This window comes from Capricornis sumatraensis, chromosome 2 (assembly GCF_032405125.1).
Source record: "Capricornis sumatraensis isolate serow.1 chromosome 2, serow.2, whole genome shotgun sequence".
NCBI lineage: Eukaryota > Metazoa > Chordata > Mammalia > Artiodactyla > Bovidae > Capricornis > Capricornis sumatraensis.
Genome location: NC_091070.1, coordinates 135,809,972 through 135,830,332, shown reverse-complemented (window position 1 = coordinate 135,830,332; position 20,361 = coordinate 135,809,972). Strand labels below are relative to the sequence as shown.

The following is a 20,361-nucleotide window of genomic DNA, read 5'->3' as shown; positions in this document are numbered from 1 at the left end:
AAGTGTTCATTTTTAATGTAAGTGACAGAAAGCAGGATACAAAATTAAGTATTCAGGAAAGGATCAAAGAATTCAGAGAAAATGATATCTAAGTGTGACTCCTTTATCTCCCACAACCAACTCCAGTTTCTCTTCCTGTCCCAAATCAATTATCTTTTGGGTCCTATAGACCTATGGGTGCATGTGAGGCCTTGGACTCTTTGGCCACTTGTAGAGAAACTTGGTGTGAGATTTCCTTCCTCAGGGGCTGGGCAAGCATCTGGAGACTAGCTACAGAGAGTTCTCAGGCAAGGGTCATGAAATGACAGATTTTAGGAAGAGTTGGTTATAAGAGATCTGTGAACGTGAAGTTGCTCAGTCATGTCCGACTCTTTGCGACCCCATGGACTGTAGCCCACCAGGCTCCTCAGCACATGGGATTCTCCAGGCAAGAATCCTGGAGTGGGTTGCCATTTCCTCCTCCAGGGGATCTTCCCAACCCAGGAATAGAACCCAGGTCTCCTGCATTGCAGGCAGACGCTTTAACCTCTGACCCACCAGGGAAGCTAGGGAAAGGTCAGATGGGTGGTTTGTTTCTTTTATACTTATAGCCCTCAGGAGGAGAAACCTGTTTACCTTCTTATGGTACTGCCTCTCTTTAGGTTACTCCAAAATCTAAACCTAAGTGTTAGCTGAGCTGACATAGAAGCAACCACACATCTAAGTGGGTCAAGTGACCAGAGAGAGAAGGTTTAGTAAGAATGAGAAAAGGATACATATAGCAAAATACAGGAGTTTGGAAGGAAGGGTGATAATCTGAACAGAAAATAGTACACTTAAGAGTCTGGTGTAACATGTAAAAACTTTCTGAAGCTCTGAAGTATATTTTCTAGGTTAAGTAGTTGACTGTAGAGGAGGATAATCACTGGAAATTTTAATAGATAGTCTGGAAGATAAAAACGAAGTATCTCAAAGCAAAAAAAAAAAAATACGGAAATCATGGTGGGAAAGATAAGAGACTTGCAGGATACATTAATGAACTCTAACAGAAATATACTGGTTGTAGGCGTTGCAGGGAGACAGAAAGGAACAGATGGATGAGAAGATTAAATTGTTTGTTTTTGCTTTCAGACTGTTGTAGCTTGAAAACTACCAGCAGAGGGGCGGATACTGTTAGAGTATATTACCCGCTTTCCCTCCTCCTTGTAGTCTGCTAACCTTTTAGTCTTTCATTCTAATCCCTCTTGGCAATTTTAGCGCTTAGCTAACTGGCAGTCTGTTTAGCACTTCTCCAGTAATAGTCTCGATGGTTTCATTATCTGTGTAGGTAATACTACCCAGTACATTCATTTTCTTCCAGTAGTCTTGTCTTCTATGTTGCTTCAGCTTCTTAGTCACTTAACCATTCTTAGGTCTCCTCATCACCAAAAGAGCACTCTCTGTTCATATATCTTACCTTACTACTTATTACACTTCTCACTGTAAGTGGCCAGATAACATAGCATCTTAAAAAATCAGTTTGTAAGTTACAGTTTTGACATTTAAGGTTTAACTTTATCATCAAAATAATCTTAGTTATTTGAAAAGTAGCACATTTAAATTAGTATTTGATAAAATGTATATTAACATCCAACCTTTTTTCAGTCTGTAGACTGTTTTTTACGTGATTTTGGAGGTAAATCAGAGCACAAATATAAAGCAGCATATATCTACTTCACTGACTGTAAGTAGCTTTGTAAAAGTTATTGCTTCGTTATTTCAAATCCTACTAATATGAAATATTTCTTATGCTAATTTTAATAATAGTGACTTTCTATATATTGTTCGTTCTAGTTAGGTTAGAAAGAATCTAAAAATGTAAGGTTATTTCTATCCTAATTCATGATAAGGTGATAGAAAATTAAATCATTCCAAACTAGTTTCAAAAGATGGTCATTTTTGCTGGTGTACAAGGGAGAGGGGTTTGACGGAGACAGCTATCCCTCAAATTCTGTTCCAATAACAGGGAGAATTCTTCTTTAAATCAAAGTTACAACTGGGGATTTGACTGTATAATAAAGTATATTATAAGACCCTTTGGGAGATGCAGTGAAGAAACTGTCATCTGTTTGCTAACAGTAAGGGAGAAAATGTACCACATTTCTTTTCCTATGCTGTAGATTCAAATAAAAAGCAGCTTTCTAGCTTATTTTTCCTGTAAATTATTATTTATCTCATAGCTAGCAGCAGTTTGCATTTTACAAAATGCTATATCGTAAGTATTTGACATTTAAGTAACCTTGTTACACAGAAATCATGTTTATGGAGTTGATAAACTTTTATGTGTGAAGCCTCTTTTAATTTAAGGAATCTTGAAATTAAAGAACATCGTGTTAAAAGATAGTAGAAGCCAAAGGTTAATACTCCAGCCTAGATTTAGGGAAACTATAAGCAGTTAGGTAAAAGGCAGGAGCAAGGGGTAGACGGCTCTAGGGTGCAGAATTTACTAGTTTGGAGGCTTAGAATTTCCTCACATTGAAGAAGGCCCTATAATGCAAGGAAAGATGAAAAATTTGTATGGTGCGGCTACACTTAGTGGCAGATATAGAAAAGTGTAAATTCCTAAGAAGCTCTGAAAGTCCTTCAAAAGTTTATTAAGTCCTTAGTTTGTATTTGATTTTTCTTCCTGACAGTTTTAGCTTGCTGTGTTAACAGCTCTATAATGAAACACATCTTGGTTATGGTGGATATGAATGGGGAAAATGGAATTTCTGTTACAGTGCTCATTACTGGAATTTATCTGCTGTATAAAGTGAAAAGCAGTATTTACATATTATCTCTGTCCTCACAGTAAATTACTTAGTGAAAATCAGTAATTATATATAAAAATAAATATTCTTGGATGTTGGAATGACTTATTCAAAAGAATGAAAATTTAAATGCGGTTATATACTTTGATGTTTTTCCTCCTCTCAGTCTGCCCTGACAGTCTCTTTAACAAAATTAAGGCTTCTTGCTCCAAGTCAGTAAGAAGATGTAAAGAAATAAATATTTCCTTCATTCCACTTGAATCTCAGGTACTTTCTACTTTTATTTTTTAAATGTTTTATTAAAAAAATTTTTTTGAGCATTGAAAGGCTTATTACAAGGGTCAAGCAAAGAGAATGGGCAGCTTGTGCTTAGAGTAAAACTCCTTTTATTTTGGATTATTACAAACTAAAATTAAAAAGAGTTTTACTCTTAAGCACAAGCTGCCCATTCTCCTTGCTTGACCGTTGTAATAATGATTTTAAAATGCAGTTTTATGAACTTATTTGCTAAAAAGACTTACCCTATCGATATTTTAAGGGTTGTGTATTTGGTTAATTTTAAACAATCCACAAATAAGCATTTACTCTGATGAAGGGAGGAACATGAGTACTAAATTGGAATATAGCATTAATAGTAAAATTGGACTTAAATTTCACATCTCTAAGTCCTGTGTGTGTGTTACATTATGAAATCAAAAGATTTTGAGCATAATCTTTGTTAAATGACTCCAAAGAAAAATGTTTATATTCTGTAACCATTTGTGATATTAAAACAAAATTCTTTAGTAAACTGTTTACACAACATTATATAAACTGTCATTTATTTTACTTTATAAAATGAGGGATTCTCATAGATTTGATTTGCCTTTGGAATAGTTAATGAGCCTTCAATTAATAATAATAATTACAAACACATAGTATTTTCTGTGTCAGATGCTTTTCTAAATGCTTTACATAAATGTATTCATGTAATCTTCACAGTAGCCCTATGAGTAGATGGTAATTCTGTCTACATTTTAAAGATGGGGAAATCAAAGTGGTTAAGTAACTTGCCCTAATCACTCAGCTAGTGTATTGTTTAGCTCTGTTCTCTGTGTTTGGATTCTAATATTTTGTAGAATTGGAATAGTTTACTATTTCTTAGAACTATAAGGTTGATATTTTAAGAAATAAAAAGGTCCTGGATAATGAATTTTTCTTTTAAGCTGTTGCTGTTTTTGATGAAGGCCATAATCAAAATCGTAAAATCTTTAGATATCTGTTTAACATTAAACTGTTTTCTTAAAGTAACAAAGGTTACTTTAAGATTTTTTCCTTTAATATATTATGTGCTACTGCTACTGCTAAGTCGCTTCAGTCGTGTCCGACTCTGTGTGACCTCAGAGATGGCAGCCCACCAGGCTCTGCCGTCCCTAGGATTCTCCAGTCAAACATACTGGAGTGGGTTTCCATTTCCTTCTCCAAAGCATGAAAGTGAAAAGTGAAAGTGAAGTCACTCAGTCGTGTCCGACTCCTAGCAGCCCCACGGACTGCAGCCTACCAGGCTCCTCCGTCCATGGGGTTTTCCAGGCAACAGTACTGGAGTGGGTTGCCATTGCCTTCTCCAAAGCATGAAAGTGAAAAGTGAAAGTGAAGTTGCTCAGTCATGTCCGACTCCTAGCAACCCCATGGACTGCAGCCTACCAGGCTCCTCCGTCCATGGGATTTTCCAGGCAACAGTACTGGAGTGGGTTGTCATTGCCTTCTCCGAATATATTATGTAAGTTTAGTTTAATACTCTAGAAAGTGAGAATAGCCTCAGTGCAGAGATACAGAAGCAGAAAAGTGCAAGAAAGCAGCAGGATTATGGATTATTAGGGGTGATGGTATGATAAATAAGTCTGTAGGCAGGCTGGGACCAAGTTGTAGGAGGCACCAGGTTCCATCAAGAATGATGGTAGAAAATGGGCAGATACAGAAGAGTACCAAAGTCTTTAAGGAAAAGTAGAAGTTGGGACATCATTGAAGGGAAATTGGTAGTCAAATATGATAGTCTTCCAAAGAAGAGAAGTTGTACATTAAACATATTTAGAAGTTGCATGGAGAGAAAAGTGGTTGACTTCTCCTAAATCCATGAGTCAAAGGGATTAAAGAAAACTCTTTCCCTTTCTAAGGGTTTAATTAATAGTATCACATATAAATTAGGAAAATTAGATGAAAAGCATCAATATAAGAAAGTTTGTTTACAGTGGACCTTAGGGAGTACAAAAAATCTGGTACAGTTAGTGGAGAAGGTGCTAGATTGTGTCTAGATAGAAATAGATCTAACCTAGCTATAATTTAGCAAGAAAAGTAAATGGAAGTTGTGAGTGGAGGTAACAGAATTCCTGTATTTAAGGAACTGGTTGTGGGTCATGGAGATGAAGAGAGCATTTGGTAATAGTCTAAAGGAACACATTATGTTGGTGATGGAAAGTAGGGGGAGGAGAGGGAAGGAAAGACAAGATGTGAGTGTAGAAAGAAAACCAGCTCCAGAGTTCTACTTGACTCATTGGAATATTAGATAATAACTTAGATTAATTTAAGATGTGATAACAAATCTCCAAATCTCAGTGTTTCACAACAACAAAGTTTATATCTCATTCATGTTATTGTCCACTGTGGTTTGACTGGGTCTTTGCTCTATATCCTCTTCATTCTGGGATGTAAGCTGAAGGAGTGGAGTTAACTCTTTTCTGGGACATAGCAGAAAAAAAAGAGAAATGGTGGAGCCATACAATGGCTTTTAAAGCTTCTGCAGGGAAGTAGGCACATGTCACTTCTGTTTACATTCCAGTGACCATAGATAGCCTGATATCCATGAGTGGGAAGTATATCCCATAAGGAGAGGCCCTGTCAGGAAGGGCAATAAATATTTTTGAACAGATATTTTCTACTGCAGTGGGATAGAATACTGTGAGAAAGCCACAGTCCAGCTGTAGGGTACTTGTTGACAGTTATGGCAGCTAAGACTTTGAGCAGGACAGACATAAACAGCACATTAGCTTTAGCTCAGTCTCAGTCCATGTTCAGGCTCCTCCTGTTAGTGATAGGTTATGGTCAGAGAAATGTATTACTTTGTGTGAAAGGAAATGCAGGGAAGTTTATCCATAATTTATTAGTTAACCTATATTATTTATTACATGTCTACTTTTATACTCAATACATTAGACTAAGAGGGATTACTACCATTGTTTAAAAACAAAATTAAAATTAATTGAATGTGAAACTCTCACCTCCAATTAGAGTGCCTGTTCTTTTGTATTCCTCAAATAGTGCAATAGTAAATCTCTAATCCAGTTCTTTGCATGTAGGTAAATGCTTTTGTTAGTTGAAAAATGTCTGTGAGATTTCACTGTATGTATACAAAGACCAGTACTATGTCTGGCACAATGCTGTGTTCTTTGAGGAAGTATTTTTCTACTTTGGGAGAGAAATTTATTTATACTCTTAATATCAAGAGTATAAGCTAAGGAATTGAAGATACATATTAACTTTGGAAAATTTATAGGTTATTCTCTGATGGGTTGAGATTTTAATGTATGTCAGATATATAGACCAATTTTGGCTTTATTTCTTCTTGCCAGGTAATTAGGTTTCTGTTGTTCTTTGACTACCTCAGATCCCTTTATTTGCTGCACAGGTAGAGAAAATCCAACAGTACAATCTATATTTATAAACAAGAACTGAAGGAGAGAGGTAGATTAAGCAAGAAAGGAGAGTGAGAAAAGGAATGAAATCCAGATGACAGAGAAAATGAGATTTAATTAAGGTAAAGACACAGTTGTTTCAGGAAACAGCATGGTTAGTACAAGTATTTTGTAGAGTCCCAAGGAATAACTGTGCTTTTCTTGATGTATATTTTTAATCAAATTTCTAAATTGACAGTGTGACTTTTTTGGCCTAACTTAGGTATATACTCTTGATGTACCAGATGCATTCTATTACTGTTACAGTCCAGACCCAAGTAATGCAAATGGGAAAGATACCATCATGGAAGCAATGGCTGAGCAGATAGTTACAGTATGTGCTACCCTGGATGAAAATCCTGGAGTAAGATATAAAAGGTAAGGCACCCAATGGTGTCATTATATGTTATGATGTCTGTTTGCTCTTTGGTATAGAGGTAATGTCTCTGTGCTTTTGTGTGTTGGTTTGCAGATTTTCTTTATAACATTATGCTGTATATATAGGAGATTTAAAATTTAAGGCTTAAATTTCAGAGTAACTGACAGCCTCTGTTACTGAATTTCAGAGCTTAAATTTTGTATGATTTACATGAATATTTTTCATGAGTTTAAGGAATGCTTTGAAGTATGTCTTTGTTGTCCTTTGGGGAATACTGTCTTACATTTAATGTTTCATTAAATTTCCACCAAATTGAAATGGTCATAGTATCTGGATACTGGTTATAGTGTCTAAATATCCATGGTATCTAATTCCAGTGGCCATTTTAAACAGATTCGGTTTTTTTTTTTAAGTTAAAGTTTGACTTTAGTACTATGTACCTTTATTTATTTGCTCCTTATTAAAAGTAAAGTTTTCTATAAAGTGCATAAATTATATTTATGTGGCTTGATAAATCATTCCAAAGTGAACACAGACATCTAACTTTACCAGGTCAAGAGATAGAATACTAACAGCGTCTCTGAGGCCCCCTTTATGATCCCTTTTGGTCATCATGCACTGTCTCCTCCTCAGAAGTAACTGTTATTCTGACTTCTAATACATATTTCAGTTTTGCCTGATACTGAACTTGATATATATATGGGGTCATGATATATTTTTATATCTGGCTTTGCTCAATATTATGTTCTTAGACTTTCATGTTGTTCTATATAGCCAAACAGCTTGGATTTTAATCTCTGCTGTTTACTGGCTTTGTGATTCTTCTGCCCTCAATTTCTTTGTATATGAAATGGGAAAAACCTCATAAAGTTGTTTTTAGGATTAAATGAGTCAATATCTATAAAGCACTCAATATACTGCATGGCGTTAATGAAATGGTAGAAGTAAATACACTGTACTACTATTACTAATAATAATAAATAATATAACTTGTTTCTGTTTTAAAGTGTTCTTTAATTTAAACACTGACATTTGTCAAGGTAGTTGGCGTAATTGTTCAATTTCAAATTCATGTAATGCTTTATATTTAAGTTTCATTATCCTTAACCATTTAAAAAGTTTTCTTAATTACTTAGAAGAAATATTGTAAATCTCCTTAATTCAGATGTGACCAGACAAGCTCTTTACTCATACCTCGAGTGTTAGAACCATTCTTTTTCTTATAGGTGCTGTGCTAATTACACTCTGAAGTAAGTGGTTTATCTTTTGCTAGAGTTTAGTCTCTGTTCAAGCTTCTGCTCTTGGTGTTTGGTTCTGTTTAGGGAAATGAATATGTAATATAATCCACTATCCTGTATCCATAAGTTTGGCATCCTCAAATTCAACCAGTTGTGGATTGAAAATGTAAAAAAAAAAAAATTCCAGGAAGTCCCCAAAAGCAAAACTTGAATTTGCTACATGCAGACAACTATTTACATAGCATTTACATAGTATTTATGACTGTTTACATAGCATTACATTATATTAGTGTTGTAAGTAATTAGAGATGATTTTTAAGTGTATGGGGTTGTGCATAGGTTATATGCAAATTCTATACCATTTTATACAAGACTTGAGCGTCAATGGATTTAAATATCTGAGTGAGGTCCTGGAACCAATCCCCTGTGATACTGGTGGTGGTTTAGTCACTAAGTCATGTCCAACTTTTGCAACCCCATGGATGGTAGCCTGGCAGGCCCCTCTGTTCTTGGGATTCTCCAGGCAAGAATACTGGAGTGGGTTGCCATTTCCTTCTCCAGGGGATCATCCCGACCCAGGGATCAAATCCAGGTCTCCTGCATTGTAGGTGGATTCTTTACCACTGAGCCACCAGGGAAGCCCTCCTGAGGGATAACTGTAGCCAGTTTATAATTTAATAAGCTTACCAGTTATTGTGGTAGTTAATAATAATCCAGGCTTTTAAAATCCTATCCTATTCTTTTGTATTCTTTTATGTCTTATGAACTTTTCAAGTGTAATTCTAACATGAAATTATTTCTTTTTGAAAATATTTTAAGGCATAATGTATAATAAATTATCAGTGTATAGTTGTTGCTTTACTTACTTTTGAAGTATAAAACCTAAAGGATCTTTAACACTTTGAAGCCTTTACAAAGAGTTCCTCCATTTTTGAGGTTGGTGTGCTAATTGAAGAGTCTTTTCCAACATTTTCTTTATAGATTCAGAAGTTACACTAATGTCACTGGTCTTAAAGTTAAAATTTAGAATATGGTTTTATCATTTTAGAAAATAGTGATATATGATTTTATACAAACAACTATATTGGAAAGTTGACTGAATATTAGCATATAGGGAAATCTCATAGAAATGGGATAGATAATTGGTCAAGTAATTTGAAGAGTAATATGATAGGAAAGTTGAAAACGTATATACTATATGACCCGCAATTCTACTTTTAGAAATAATATACCTAGAGAAACATTTACATGGAGATTTATGTATAAAGATATTTGTTTCCATGTTGTTTGCAGTAGTATAAAATGGAGAATGACTTAAATGTCCATCTTTAGGGGAGTGAATGTGTAAATCCAGTATAATCATATGATGGAATACTATATAGAACTAAAATGAGTAAATATTTTTGATGTGAGTGTCAACGTAGATCTCAAACATATATGACAGTAAAAACATATACTGTTAAAATACATATAAAACAGTAAATATATGTATAATTGTAATGACAGGAAGAATATACATCAAATTATGGTAGTAGTTGCTTTGGGGCAGGAGTGGCTAGGGGTAGGAGTGAAGACTGGGAATTGGGAGGGGAATGAAGAAACTATAGTTTTATTTATATTTCTTTCATATGAAAAAAATCTAAAGCACATATGATAAGGTTTACATTGATAAAATCCAAACTAATTGATATAGCATTATATTTGTTTAGTATTATTATCTAAATTTCTCCATGCTTATAAAATCTTTTAAATTAATTTATGGTTTAATTTTAGAATTCAACTTGATAATATAAAGTGTGTCTTGAAAGATAGTTTGAATATCTTTTTCGTTTCTAGTAAACCTCTAGATAATGCCAGTAAGCTTGCTCAGCTGGTTGAAAAAAAGCTTGAAAACTACTACAAGATTGATGAAAAGAGCCTAATAAAGGTAACATATAAAAGACAAACAGTGGTTATGCTTAAAATCTGACTTATTTCTTTATAAACCAAGGAAACTGTTGTTCATTTATTTTCCAGTATTGATTTGAGAATTTTGATTTGGATATCACTGATATAAATGGTAGTAGAAATCTTAATAGACAATGTAGTTTAGTAGGGAAGATAACAGTTTTGAATTAAGTTCTTTGTCCAGATCCTTGCTCTGCCATTTAAGTCATGTATATATCAAGTAGCAAGTTATGTTAAGTTTTTTATCTATAAAATGGGGGTAATAGGAGAATACCTATTTTATAATATAGAAGATTAAATGCATTAATGCATAAAAAGTTTTTAGAATAATCCTTGCAGCTGAGTAAACGTTTAATAAACATAGTTTTTCCTTTTATCACCAACTCTGTGTTCTTGGACATATTTACTCTGAGTTGTATTTTCATATAATATGGATCATATGATATGTACTTTCGTTGGTTGGTATGAGGATTAGGCAGATTAGCATGTGTTTGGCACATATAGGAGTTTAATAAATGACAGCTACTACTATCTTATCAAGATAATATAATCAAAGACTAAGATTGGAACCTGGGGAATTCCAGCATTTGAGCTTGGGTTGGAGAGTGAGGAGTCTGAGTAGACTTGAGAGAGGTGGTATCAGAGGACTAGGAAGCTTAGTTTAGTGCAGTGTGTAACATAAAGAGCTCAGGTAATATCTTCCTTTCATAACTGAGATCAGTTTTAGTGTTTATCAAGTTGAATTCCAAGAAAATAGATTTAGTGAAAGCCAAATGTTATATTTTTAAAAGAATTTTCACAGTATCATATTATTAAGTAAGCCTGTTAATCTAATTATGAAAGCTTTGGTTTTGTAGTCTTATTTTCTTCCCCTCTTGTACCTCTCATAGTTTTCTTTTTTAATACAGCTTCATGTTTAAGAATGTGGCAGAACTTAGGATAAGTCTGATTTTGTTTTCTAAGATATTAAAAATGTGTTCACAGAAAGAAATGGAAGTTTCTTAAGATAATTTTATCTTGTTATTCCAGGGTAAAACTCATTCCCAGCTCATAATAATTGATCGTGGCTTTGATCCTGTGTCCACTGTCGTGCATGAACTGACCTTTCAGGCAATGGCATACGATCTACTGCCGATTGAGAATGATACATACAAGCAAGTATAACTTGAAGGGAATATATAGGGCATATACAAACAGGATAGGATGTTAGCATTTAATGATTTATGCAGGCAACAGAAATCTAAAGCCCCTATAACCTTTTTTATTCAAGGCTTTAATCTTTCTCTTACACTTATAATCTATTAAAAATATCCTGACCTTGTTAGTTAATAGGTAATTTAACTGCTTTGAAGCTTTTTTGGTATATTTGCTTCCTTAATTATGTCTGCAACAAAAATAGATTTTAAACAGCTGGAATTGTATTTTTCAGTAAATAAACTGGGCCCACTACAATATTTATTGAAGTGGAAAACATATTCAAATTGGTTAGGATGTGATTATTCCGAATTGGACATTCAAAAGTATGTAAACGTGCCTCTTGTCACCATAATGTATTTGAAAATACTAGATTAGAAAACTATATAGGATGGTTATTGAGAAGAAAAGCAGTTTTACCAGTTTGGTACCTATTGATTTAACTCTGATATAAGCATATTAACTTTAAAAGTAATATCAAATAGTTAAATGAAAAATGAAATTATTTTTCTATTAAGGAACCATTTTATTGTCACCTTTGTATATCATTTATGTATGTACATACACACACATATATATAACATGTTATTTGAGTGTATGTACCATATGCATACATATATATAACATGTTATTTGAGTGTATGTACCATATGCATACATATATATAACATGTTATTTGAGTGTATGTACCATATGCATACATATATATAACATGTTATTTGAGTGTATGTACCACTTGCACACATATATATAACATGTTATTTGATATCATAATTTCAAAATCCAGATTGGCATTTTTCAGCCAAGAGTTACTGCTTGGAAGTAATAAAAATGAAAATTAGTTTTCTGAAATCTTATGTTTAGTAATTTTATAGATTAAAAAATCCAAAAATTTGTGCTAATTATAGTTAATATTTTTTCTTAAAACAAATATTGTTTAAACTAATTTTGTATTTTCTCTTGTATTTTTATTTGCCTTCTAGTCAAATTCTGAGTTTTTCTTTGTTATTTGTATTAATGTTAGCTGACAGAGCAACATAGCTATTTTTCTAGTATAAAAGTTTTAAGCAGTTTATTCTGAATTTTCAGAAAGGATGTTATTTATCTCTCTTACCCTTTAGGTCTCTAAACCTGCATTGCTCAAGAGATTTGGAAATGACTTAAAGTAATGGACACTAAAGGATTTGGTTCCCGTCTATTGACATTAACTTTCAGACATTTCTAACCTAGTACTTAAAATATTTATCTCCCTAGGTTTGCTGGCAAGGAAAGCAAGATTTAATTTTTTAAGGGTAGTGGAGAGACTTATTTAAAAACAAAAAAATCAGAGATACTCCTTTTCTTATGAGTCAAGAAAGTCTAGGGATCAGACTAGAGGGAAGCATGAACTTCCTATGGATTGTGCTCCATCATGATTTTTAATGGAAATAATACAGAGCAGAAATTTCTAAGTATCCATTTGGAGTAATTTCTTGAACCTCTTTAATAGCCTCTCAGTTCAGTAGAACTCATTAAAGCAATCAGAGTTTTTAATGGCTACATTAGTTTTTCTCTCATTGAGAGAAAATGAGAGATGTATTTATAGGGTAAGGAAAGAATATAGAAATAGATAAATATGTGTGTTTGTGAATTTTGTACCAACTCTGAAATACCTTCAGTACTTAATAGACTTCATTAGGGAGTGACATTTCTTAACGGATGTTTGACAATTGTGTTGATGGTTATTAGTACATCAAAAGTATTGTTTTGAGCAATTAGAATACAAGTTGTTAATATATTCACTCTTGTTAAAGTTGACTGTGGAACACTGAATTTTTGTTTCTAACATACTGAGATAAAACTCTGTAATAATGACAGCAAAAAATAACGTTGAAAGTAAAAAGGTCATGGTGGGCGTAGCACTTGATTTTTGTTGTATGGATAGCAATATGCCTTAGTTTTGAGTAGGTCTTCATTATCCTCCTAAAATCTTCAGTTTCTTGAGCTGTGTCTTAAAGTTGTTATTTATAAAAATTTTTCTTTTACTTTATCTGGCACAAAATAATCCAAAAGTTTCATATTTCTCTTACTTGTAGATATAAGACAGATGGGAAGGAAAAGGAGGCAATCCTTGAAGAAGATGATGACCTCTGGGTCAAAATTCGACATCGCCATATTGCAGTTGTATTAGAGTATGTGAACCTGTTTTAATTTTCGTTCCATATTTTAAAAAAATACTAATTACAGAGTACCAATAGTACATTTTTTAGTCTTAAGATACTTTTGTGAATTACACTTTAGAAATTTAAAGAATTTTCTTATAATTTGACAGGGAAATTCCCAAGCTTATGAAGGAAATTTCATCAACAAAGAAAGCAACAGAAGGAAAGGTAAGAGTGTTAATATAACTTTCAGGTTATGACAAATGTGAATTTTAAAGTTTGTGTAAAATTTTTTATCTTTTTAACTTTCCATTTGAGAAGTTTCTAACATACACAAAGTAGAGAAAATAAACTTTCTTGTAACCCATTACCCAGCCTCAACACTTAGCAATGTTTTATCTGTCTTTAAATGTCTCTACATTTAAAGTTTATTTTTAAAAGACCATTTAGCCAATTGCATAAACGTATTCATGTTAGGGTTTTTAATATTAAGGTATGGTGGCTCAGTGATAAAGAATTGGCCTGCAGTGCAGGAAACCCAGGTTTGATCCCTGGGTCGGGAAGATCCTCTGGAGAAGGGAATGTCAACCCACTCCAGTAGTCTTGCCTGAGAAATCCCATGGGGACAGAGAAGCCTGGCAGGCTACAGTCCATGGGGTTGCAGTGTCAGACACAACTGAGGAACTAACACTTTCACTTTTCACATTCATAATTTACCTAAATAAAATGCACAAATCTTAAGTGTATACTGAATAACTTTTTACATACCTATATTTGTATTCATACACACACACATGTAAACACACAGCATGTGGAACTACCACCTAAATCAAGATATAGGACATTTCTGTCATTTCAGAAAGTTCCACAATAATATCTATGAATAAAGAAAATTTATCCTATCCTTTGGAGAAGGCAGTGGCACCCCACTCCAGTACTCTTGCCTGGAAAACCCCATGGACAGAGGAGCCTGGTAGGCTGTAGTCCATGGGGTCTCGAAGAGTCGGACATGACTGAGCGACTTCACTTTCACTTTTCGCTTTCATGCCTTGGAGAAGGAAATGGCAACCCACTCTAGTGTTCTTGCCTGGAGAATCCCAGGGACAGGGGAGCCTGGTGGGCTGCCATCTATGGGGTCTCACAGAGTCGGACACTTAGAAGCGACTTAGCAGCAGCAGCAGCCTATCCTTTTGACTCTTTATACATTTTACACTAATTTCTTGGTGCCTCCTACCTGGTATTTTCTTAATACCTCCCAGCAGTAAAATATAGAGTAGAACTGGTGACAGGATATCCTTGTCTCATTCCCAGCCTCGGGGGAAATGTGTTTGCTATTTCATCATTGGGTATTATAGTAGTTTTAGGTTATTTTAGATACATCCTTTGTCAGATTAAGAAGTTCCCTTCTATTCCATATTTGTCAACAGGTATTTTTTGTTTTTTAAAATCAACAATGAGTGTCAGATTTCATCAAATGCTTTTTCAACACCTATTAACTATTTTTTCCTTTTTTATTCTGTTAATGTGATGCGTTACATTCATTGTTGTCTAACAGTAAACCATCCATGCATTCTTAGAATTAGCTCCACTAAGTTATGATACCTTATCCCTTTCCTATATCACTGGATTCTGCTCGCTAATATTTTGTTTAGAATGTTTACTTCTAGGTTTATGAGCAATAGTATTTCTAGATTTACAAGCAATAATTCTTTTTATTCTTGTGGTGATGTTCTAGGCAGTTTTGGTGGCAAAATTACATTGGTCTAAAATAAATTGTAATGCTTTCCCTGTCACATTATTCCCTGGAAGTGTTTGTATAGCGTCGTTACTTCTCCCATCATTGCTTGAAAGACTTCACAACTGAAGCAGTCTGGGCGTGGAGTTTTCTTTATGGGGAAGTCTTTAATTATAAGGTCTTTAATAGGTACAGAGCTCTTCAGATTTTAACTTATATCACTTTTGGGATATTGCATTTTTAAGGGATTTGTCTATTAAATCTACATTTTCAAATATCCTCTTATCTTCTCAGTGTCTGTAGAACCTGTACCTATGTTCTGTTTAATCCTAATTTTGTTGATTTGTGTTTCAGCCTCTTTACTGTTAACATCCCCTATTTATATATTAATAGTATTTCGAAGAACCAACTTTTGGCTTTGCTGATTTTTCTTCTGTATGTTAATTTTATATTGAATTGATTTCAACCTTCTTTGGGTTGTTTTTCTTTTTCTAACTTCTTGAGTCAGATGTTAAGAACATTGATTTTTGACTTTTTTCTCTCCTATATATATTTAGTTATTTCCTTCTTAACATTAAGTAGCTGCATTCCCCAAGTTTTGGAATAACCTATTTGTACTTCCATTTAGCTCAGAATATTTTCTCTAATTATAATTTCTTCTTTGACTCGTGTTATATAGGAATTTTTTTTTATTTCAAAGAGTTTGTGAGTTTTCTACTTATCCTACTGTTACTGAGTTGTAATTTAATTATATAGTGGTCAGAGAATGGAGTCTGTATGAGTTTAGTCCTTTGGAATTTGTTCAGGCTTGGCTTGTGACCTATCATATGATCTGTTGTAAATACCCTATTTGTACTTGAAAAGAATACAAATTCTGTTAATGTTAATTAAGCCAAGTTGGTTTATCATGTTATTCAAATATTCTGTCTCTTTACAAATTTTTTATCTGTTTTTTTATGTCAGTTACCAGGAATGGTATAATGTATGGCTGAATTAGTCTAATTTTTTTAATAATCTTGTCAACTCTCAAAGCTATATCAACTGATGCACCCTTGTTTAATTAGACTCTATAAATTTAAGATAGTTTTCTTTCTATTGAATTTATCTTTTATCAGTATAAAATGTCATTTTCATTTTCATTTGCAGTATTCCTTGCCTTAAACTCTACTTTGTCTGATTTTAATATAGCCATACCTGCTTTATTTTGACTAGTGCTTTTTAAAACTGAGTTAGGAAGTAAAGTTCCCCTTTATAGTGTATGATTCTGTGAGTTTTGACAAATGTATACTCTCATAACCACAACCAAGATATAGGACGGTTCCATCAATATCCCCCATTGCCTTCTGCCACTTTGTAGGCAACCTCTCCACCTTAGAACCACTATTCTTTTTTTCTATTATTATAGTTTTGCCTTTTCCAGAATGACAGCTAAGTGTCATTTATGTAATAACATAATAATAACAATATGGCTTTTTCCTTTAATCTATTGCACTTGACATTCATCCATGTGACATATGACAGTAGCTTTGACATTTTTATTGCTGAGTAGTATTCCAGTGTATGGATATATTGTATGGATGTTATCCGTTCACAAATTGCAGAACATTTAGGTTTTTCCCAAGTTGATGGCAATTACAAATAAAGCCACTATGAACATTCAAGTTTTGTGTGAACAGATGTTTTCATTCACTTGTTTAAACAAGAGTGGGATTGCTGGATCATATAGGAAATGTATATTTAATCATATAGAAAACGTCCAAACTTACTAGTTTGCTGTACCATTTTATGGTCTCACCAATAATGTATGTCATTCATTGTGTTTTTGATTTCAAAGATTGCATTTAGTTCTGGGACATTCATTGACTTTTTTTTAATAAAGTCTGATTCTCTACTGATATACTCCATCTTTTCATTCATTTACAGTTTATCTTTTCCCCTGTTTTCTTTAACATAAATATGTTATTTTAAATTCTGTGTCTGCTAACTCCAGCATCTGGATTATTTTGAGTCTGCTTTTATTGACTGTTTTTACCACTTGAGTATCACTTTTTCCTGTTTTACATGTCCAGTTATATATTGTATGTTGGACCTTGTGGATGCTATATTGCAGAGGCTGTTGATGATGTTCTGTCTACAAAGAGTGCTGAGTTCTTTTCTGGCAGTCAGTTAATTTGCTGGTGAATAACCTAGATTGTGTGGAAATTTCATGTGAGGCTTTTGTTACGTTGAGTGTATTTCACTTTTGCATTTAGTTCAAAGACATAGTCCTTCCAGGACTGAATATCTGGGATGTTCACTTAGAGCTCTTTGCTTTGTCTGGATCAGAGAATGCCAATACTGTCTTAGTGTAAAGACCATGTGAAATCTCTGCAGTCGTTCTCTGTTAGGCCTCTAAGACTTATGCCCTGTACACATGCAGCTTAGTATTTGGCCAGGAACCCTAAGGCATCTCCTCTACACATCTGTGAATTATGCTGTGACTGGCTTTTACTCTCAAGTACCCTGGACTTGCAAACCCTACCTCAGTAGCCCCAAACTCGGATCTCTTTTTCCTCTGCTCAGAGAGACTTTTTTTCTGCTTGAATTCTACTTCCTTTTACTGTGCTTTGAAAAATGTTCCAGAGGAGAGCCAGATGAGTGCAGGGATCACCTCCTGTGCTTCCCTTTATTCAAGTAACCTAACTTTTAACTATTTTTAAGACAGCCTTTGCTTGAAAGCTGTTGTCTTTTTTTATTTTGTCCAATTTTGGTTTTGTTTATGGTGGGAGAATAATTTTTATATCAGCTACTTTTATCATGGCTCAACTGAAAACCTTTGAAATTGTCTTTTTTTTTAATTGGCAAATATTTAGTAAATTAATAAGAATTTAAAACTATAGGATTTAAAAGTTATTGTATAAAATAACTGAATCATAAGTTAGTTTTTTAAAATGTTTGATTTTTCCTAGACATCACTTAGTGCTCTTACCCAGCTGATGAAAAAGATGCCCCATTTCCGTAAACAGATTACTAAGGTAAGAGGTATCATATATAAGAAATCATTTTTAATTTATTAGTCCACTCAGTTCTGTAGTCAAGTTTAGCAGTGGGTGTCATGGAATACTTGGTATTAGTTGACCTTTAAACCCTTACTTTAGGTCTGAGAAATACCCCAAATGTCTAAGCTACCCAATAGAGTTCTCTATATTTGTTCAAATCCATCCAAAACATTTTTATATCTTTGTCTTGAACAGCCAGAGAAACTTTATTTTTTATCAGCTTAATAAGAAAATTCAACATTGCATTGACAAGTCCTTGTTATTATGCTTGCTTCTTTGAATTAATAGTTACATATTAGTAAATTTTAAAGCAATTAAAGCTGTGTGGGCAGGTAAATTATTTTTTTTTGTTTTTGCTGTTCCGATCCTTCTCAGAAGTCATTGCCAGAATAATACTAAAAAAAATTTTTATTGTATTACTCCCTAATCAAAAATCAATAATGTAAATTCAGACTTTTTCTGCTTGACTTTATGGGCTTCACTGGTTTTTTCTCACTTTATTTTTCACTACTTATAAATCCAATACAAGTTCAGCCCTTTTGTTCTGTTTTTTGTGGTCTGTTGATTATCCCCTTTAGATCATGATAATTTCCACTTTTTTTCTTTCTTGAGTTGTTTTCCTTGATTTACATGGTACCTCCTTCCCACCTAAGCTCATACTTCCCTTCAGGCCCATCCCAAATGTTTAGTATTATCAGTTACACAAAAAGAAATGAAAATGCTTTAAATAATTTATTTTTTTTCTGTTTTTCAGCAAGTTGTTCATCTTAACTTAGCAGAAGATTGCATGAATAAGTTCAAGTCTAATATAGAAAAGCTCTGCAAAACTGAACAGGTAAGTGCAGAGTCAGAAACACCTATATTTAAGGTAGCTTTCCAGAATTAACTTTGTAAGGTAAAACCTAACTTTTTGCTCAATATAGTGCCCTAAACCATACAATCTCTTTTAGAAGGAGATACACCCACTTAGTATTTAATACAATATTCCTTACCAATTCCAACAAGTAGCTATACAGTGTCATGTTAATAGTAGGCTGTCCCTCCTAATCTGCATGTTTGGGTGAATGGGATGATTTCAATGTTTGGAGCATTAATTCAGGGTAACATTGTTGGCTGGCCTTTTTCAGTGGGTGCAGCATTTCAGGTAACACCCTGCAGAGTACTGTGTAGGCACATTTAATTAAAGGCTCCTCTCTGATGCCAAAACTGTTCAAATCAGTACTGTCTAATAGAAATAGAACACAAGTCATATGTAATTTTAAATATTCTAGTCATTATATTAAAAATGTAAAATGAGATGAGTGTGGTTAATTTTAATAATATACTTGATTTAGCTCAGTACATCCAAAATACTATCATTTCAACATGTAGTCAGTATAAAACAATTATTGAAATATTTTTATACTTTTTTTCAAATGTAAATCTTCAAACTGTTGTTTTAACTTATAGCTCATCTTGATTCAGACTAGACCCATTTCAAGTGCTCAGTAGCCACATGTAGTTCCTGTCTCCCATGTTAGCAAAAGTTTAGATTAATGATTTTCTTCCTTTCTGAATTGTTTTGACTTTTTACATTTTATACAGTAATAGTTTACAAGTGATGCTCACATTTCCTAGGAAATATCATCAATGTTCCATTAAAATTTGGCAAATTTTAGTAATATTTTTAACTGAAAAATGAATTTAGATCATAGACCACTGACTATATTTCATTTTCATTAAGGACCTGGCACTTGGAACTGATGCAGAAGGACAGAAAGTCAAAGATGCTATGCGAGTACTCCTTCCAGTTCTACTCAGCAAAAATCATGATAATTATGATAAAATAAGAGCAATCCTACTTTATATCTTCAGTATTAATGGTAATATAGATTGTTTATATTTTAATGAATATATTAAGATAAAGATCAATTCAGTTCAGTCGCTCAGTCGTGTCCGACTCTTTGTGACTTCATGAATCACAGCACACCAGGCCTCCCTGTCTATCACCAGCTCCTTGAGTTTACTCAAATTCATGTCCATTGAGTCGGTGATGCCATCTAGCCATCTCATCCTCTGTCGTCCCCTTCTCCTCCTGCCCCCAAATCCCTCCCAGCATCAGGATCTTTTCCAGTGAGTCAACTCTTTACATGAGGTGGCCAAAGTGTTGGAGTTTCAGCTTTAGCATCAGTCCTTCCAATGAACACTCAGGGCTGATCTCCTGTAGAATGGACTG

General features: G+C 33.7%; 1 protein-coding gene across 1 annotated transcript in view; it reads left to right on the top strand.

Moving 5' to 3' along the window:
• Window positions 1-20,361, top strand: part of STXBP3 (syntaxin binding protein 3) — a 47,254-nt gene that overhangs the window by 15,344 nt on the left and 11,549 nt on the right. The window contains exons 5-14 of the mRNA XM_068964908.1: window positions 1,624-1,702; window positions 2,935-3,035; window positions 6,699-6,853; window positions 9,929-10,019; window positions 11,069-11,193; window positions 13,308-13,403; window positions 13,544-13,601; window positions 18,057-18,122; window positions 18,901-18,981; window positions 19,870-20,008. Coding sequence (XP_068821009.1) covers window positions 1,624-1,702; window positions 2,935-3,035; window positions 6,699-6,853; window positions 9,929-10,019; window positions 11,069-11,193; window positions 13,308-13,403; window positions 13,544-13,601; window positions 18,057-18,122; window positions 18,901-18,981; window positions 19,870-20,008 — 991 coding nt within the window. The remainder of the gene's footprint in view (window positions 1-1,623; window positions 1,703-2,934; window positions 3,036-6,698; window positions 6,854-9,928; window positions 10,020-11,068; window positions 11,194-13,307; window positions 13,404-13,543; window positions 13,602-18,056; window positions 18,123-18,900; window positions 18,982-19,869; window positions 20,009-20,361) is intronic.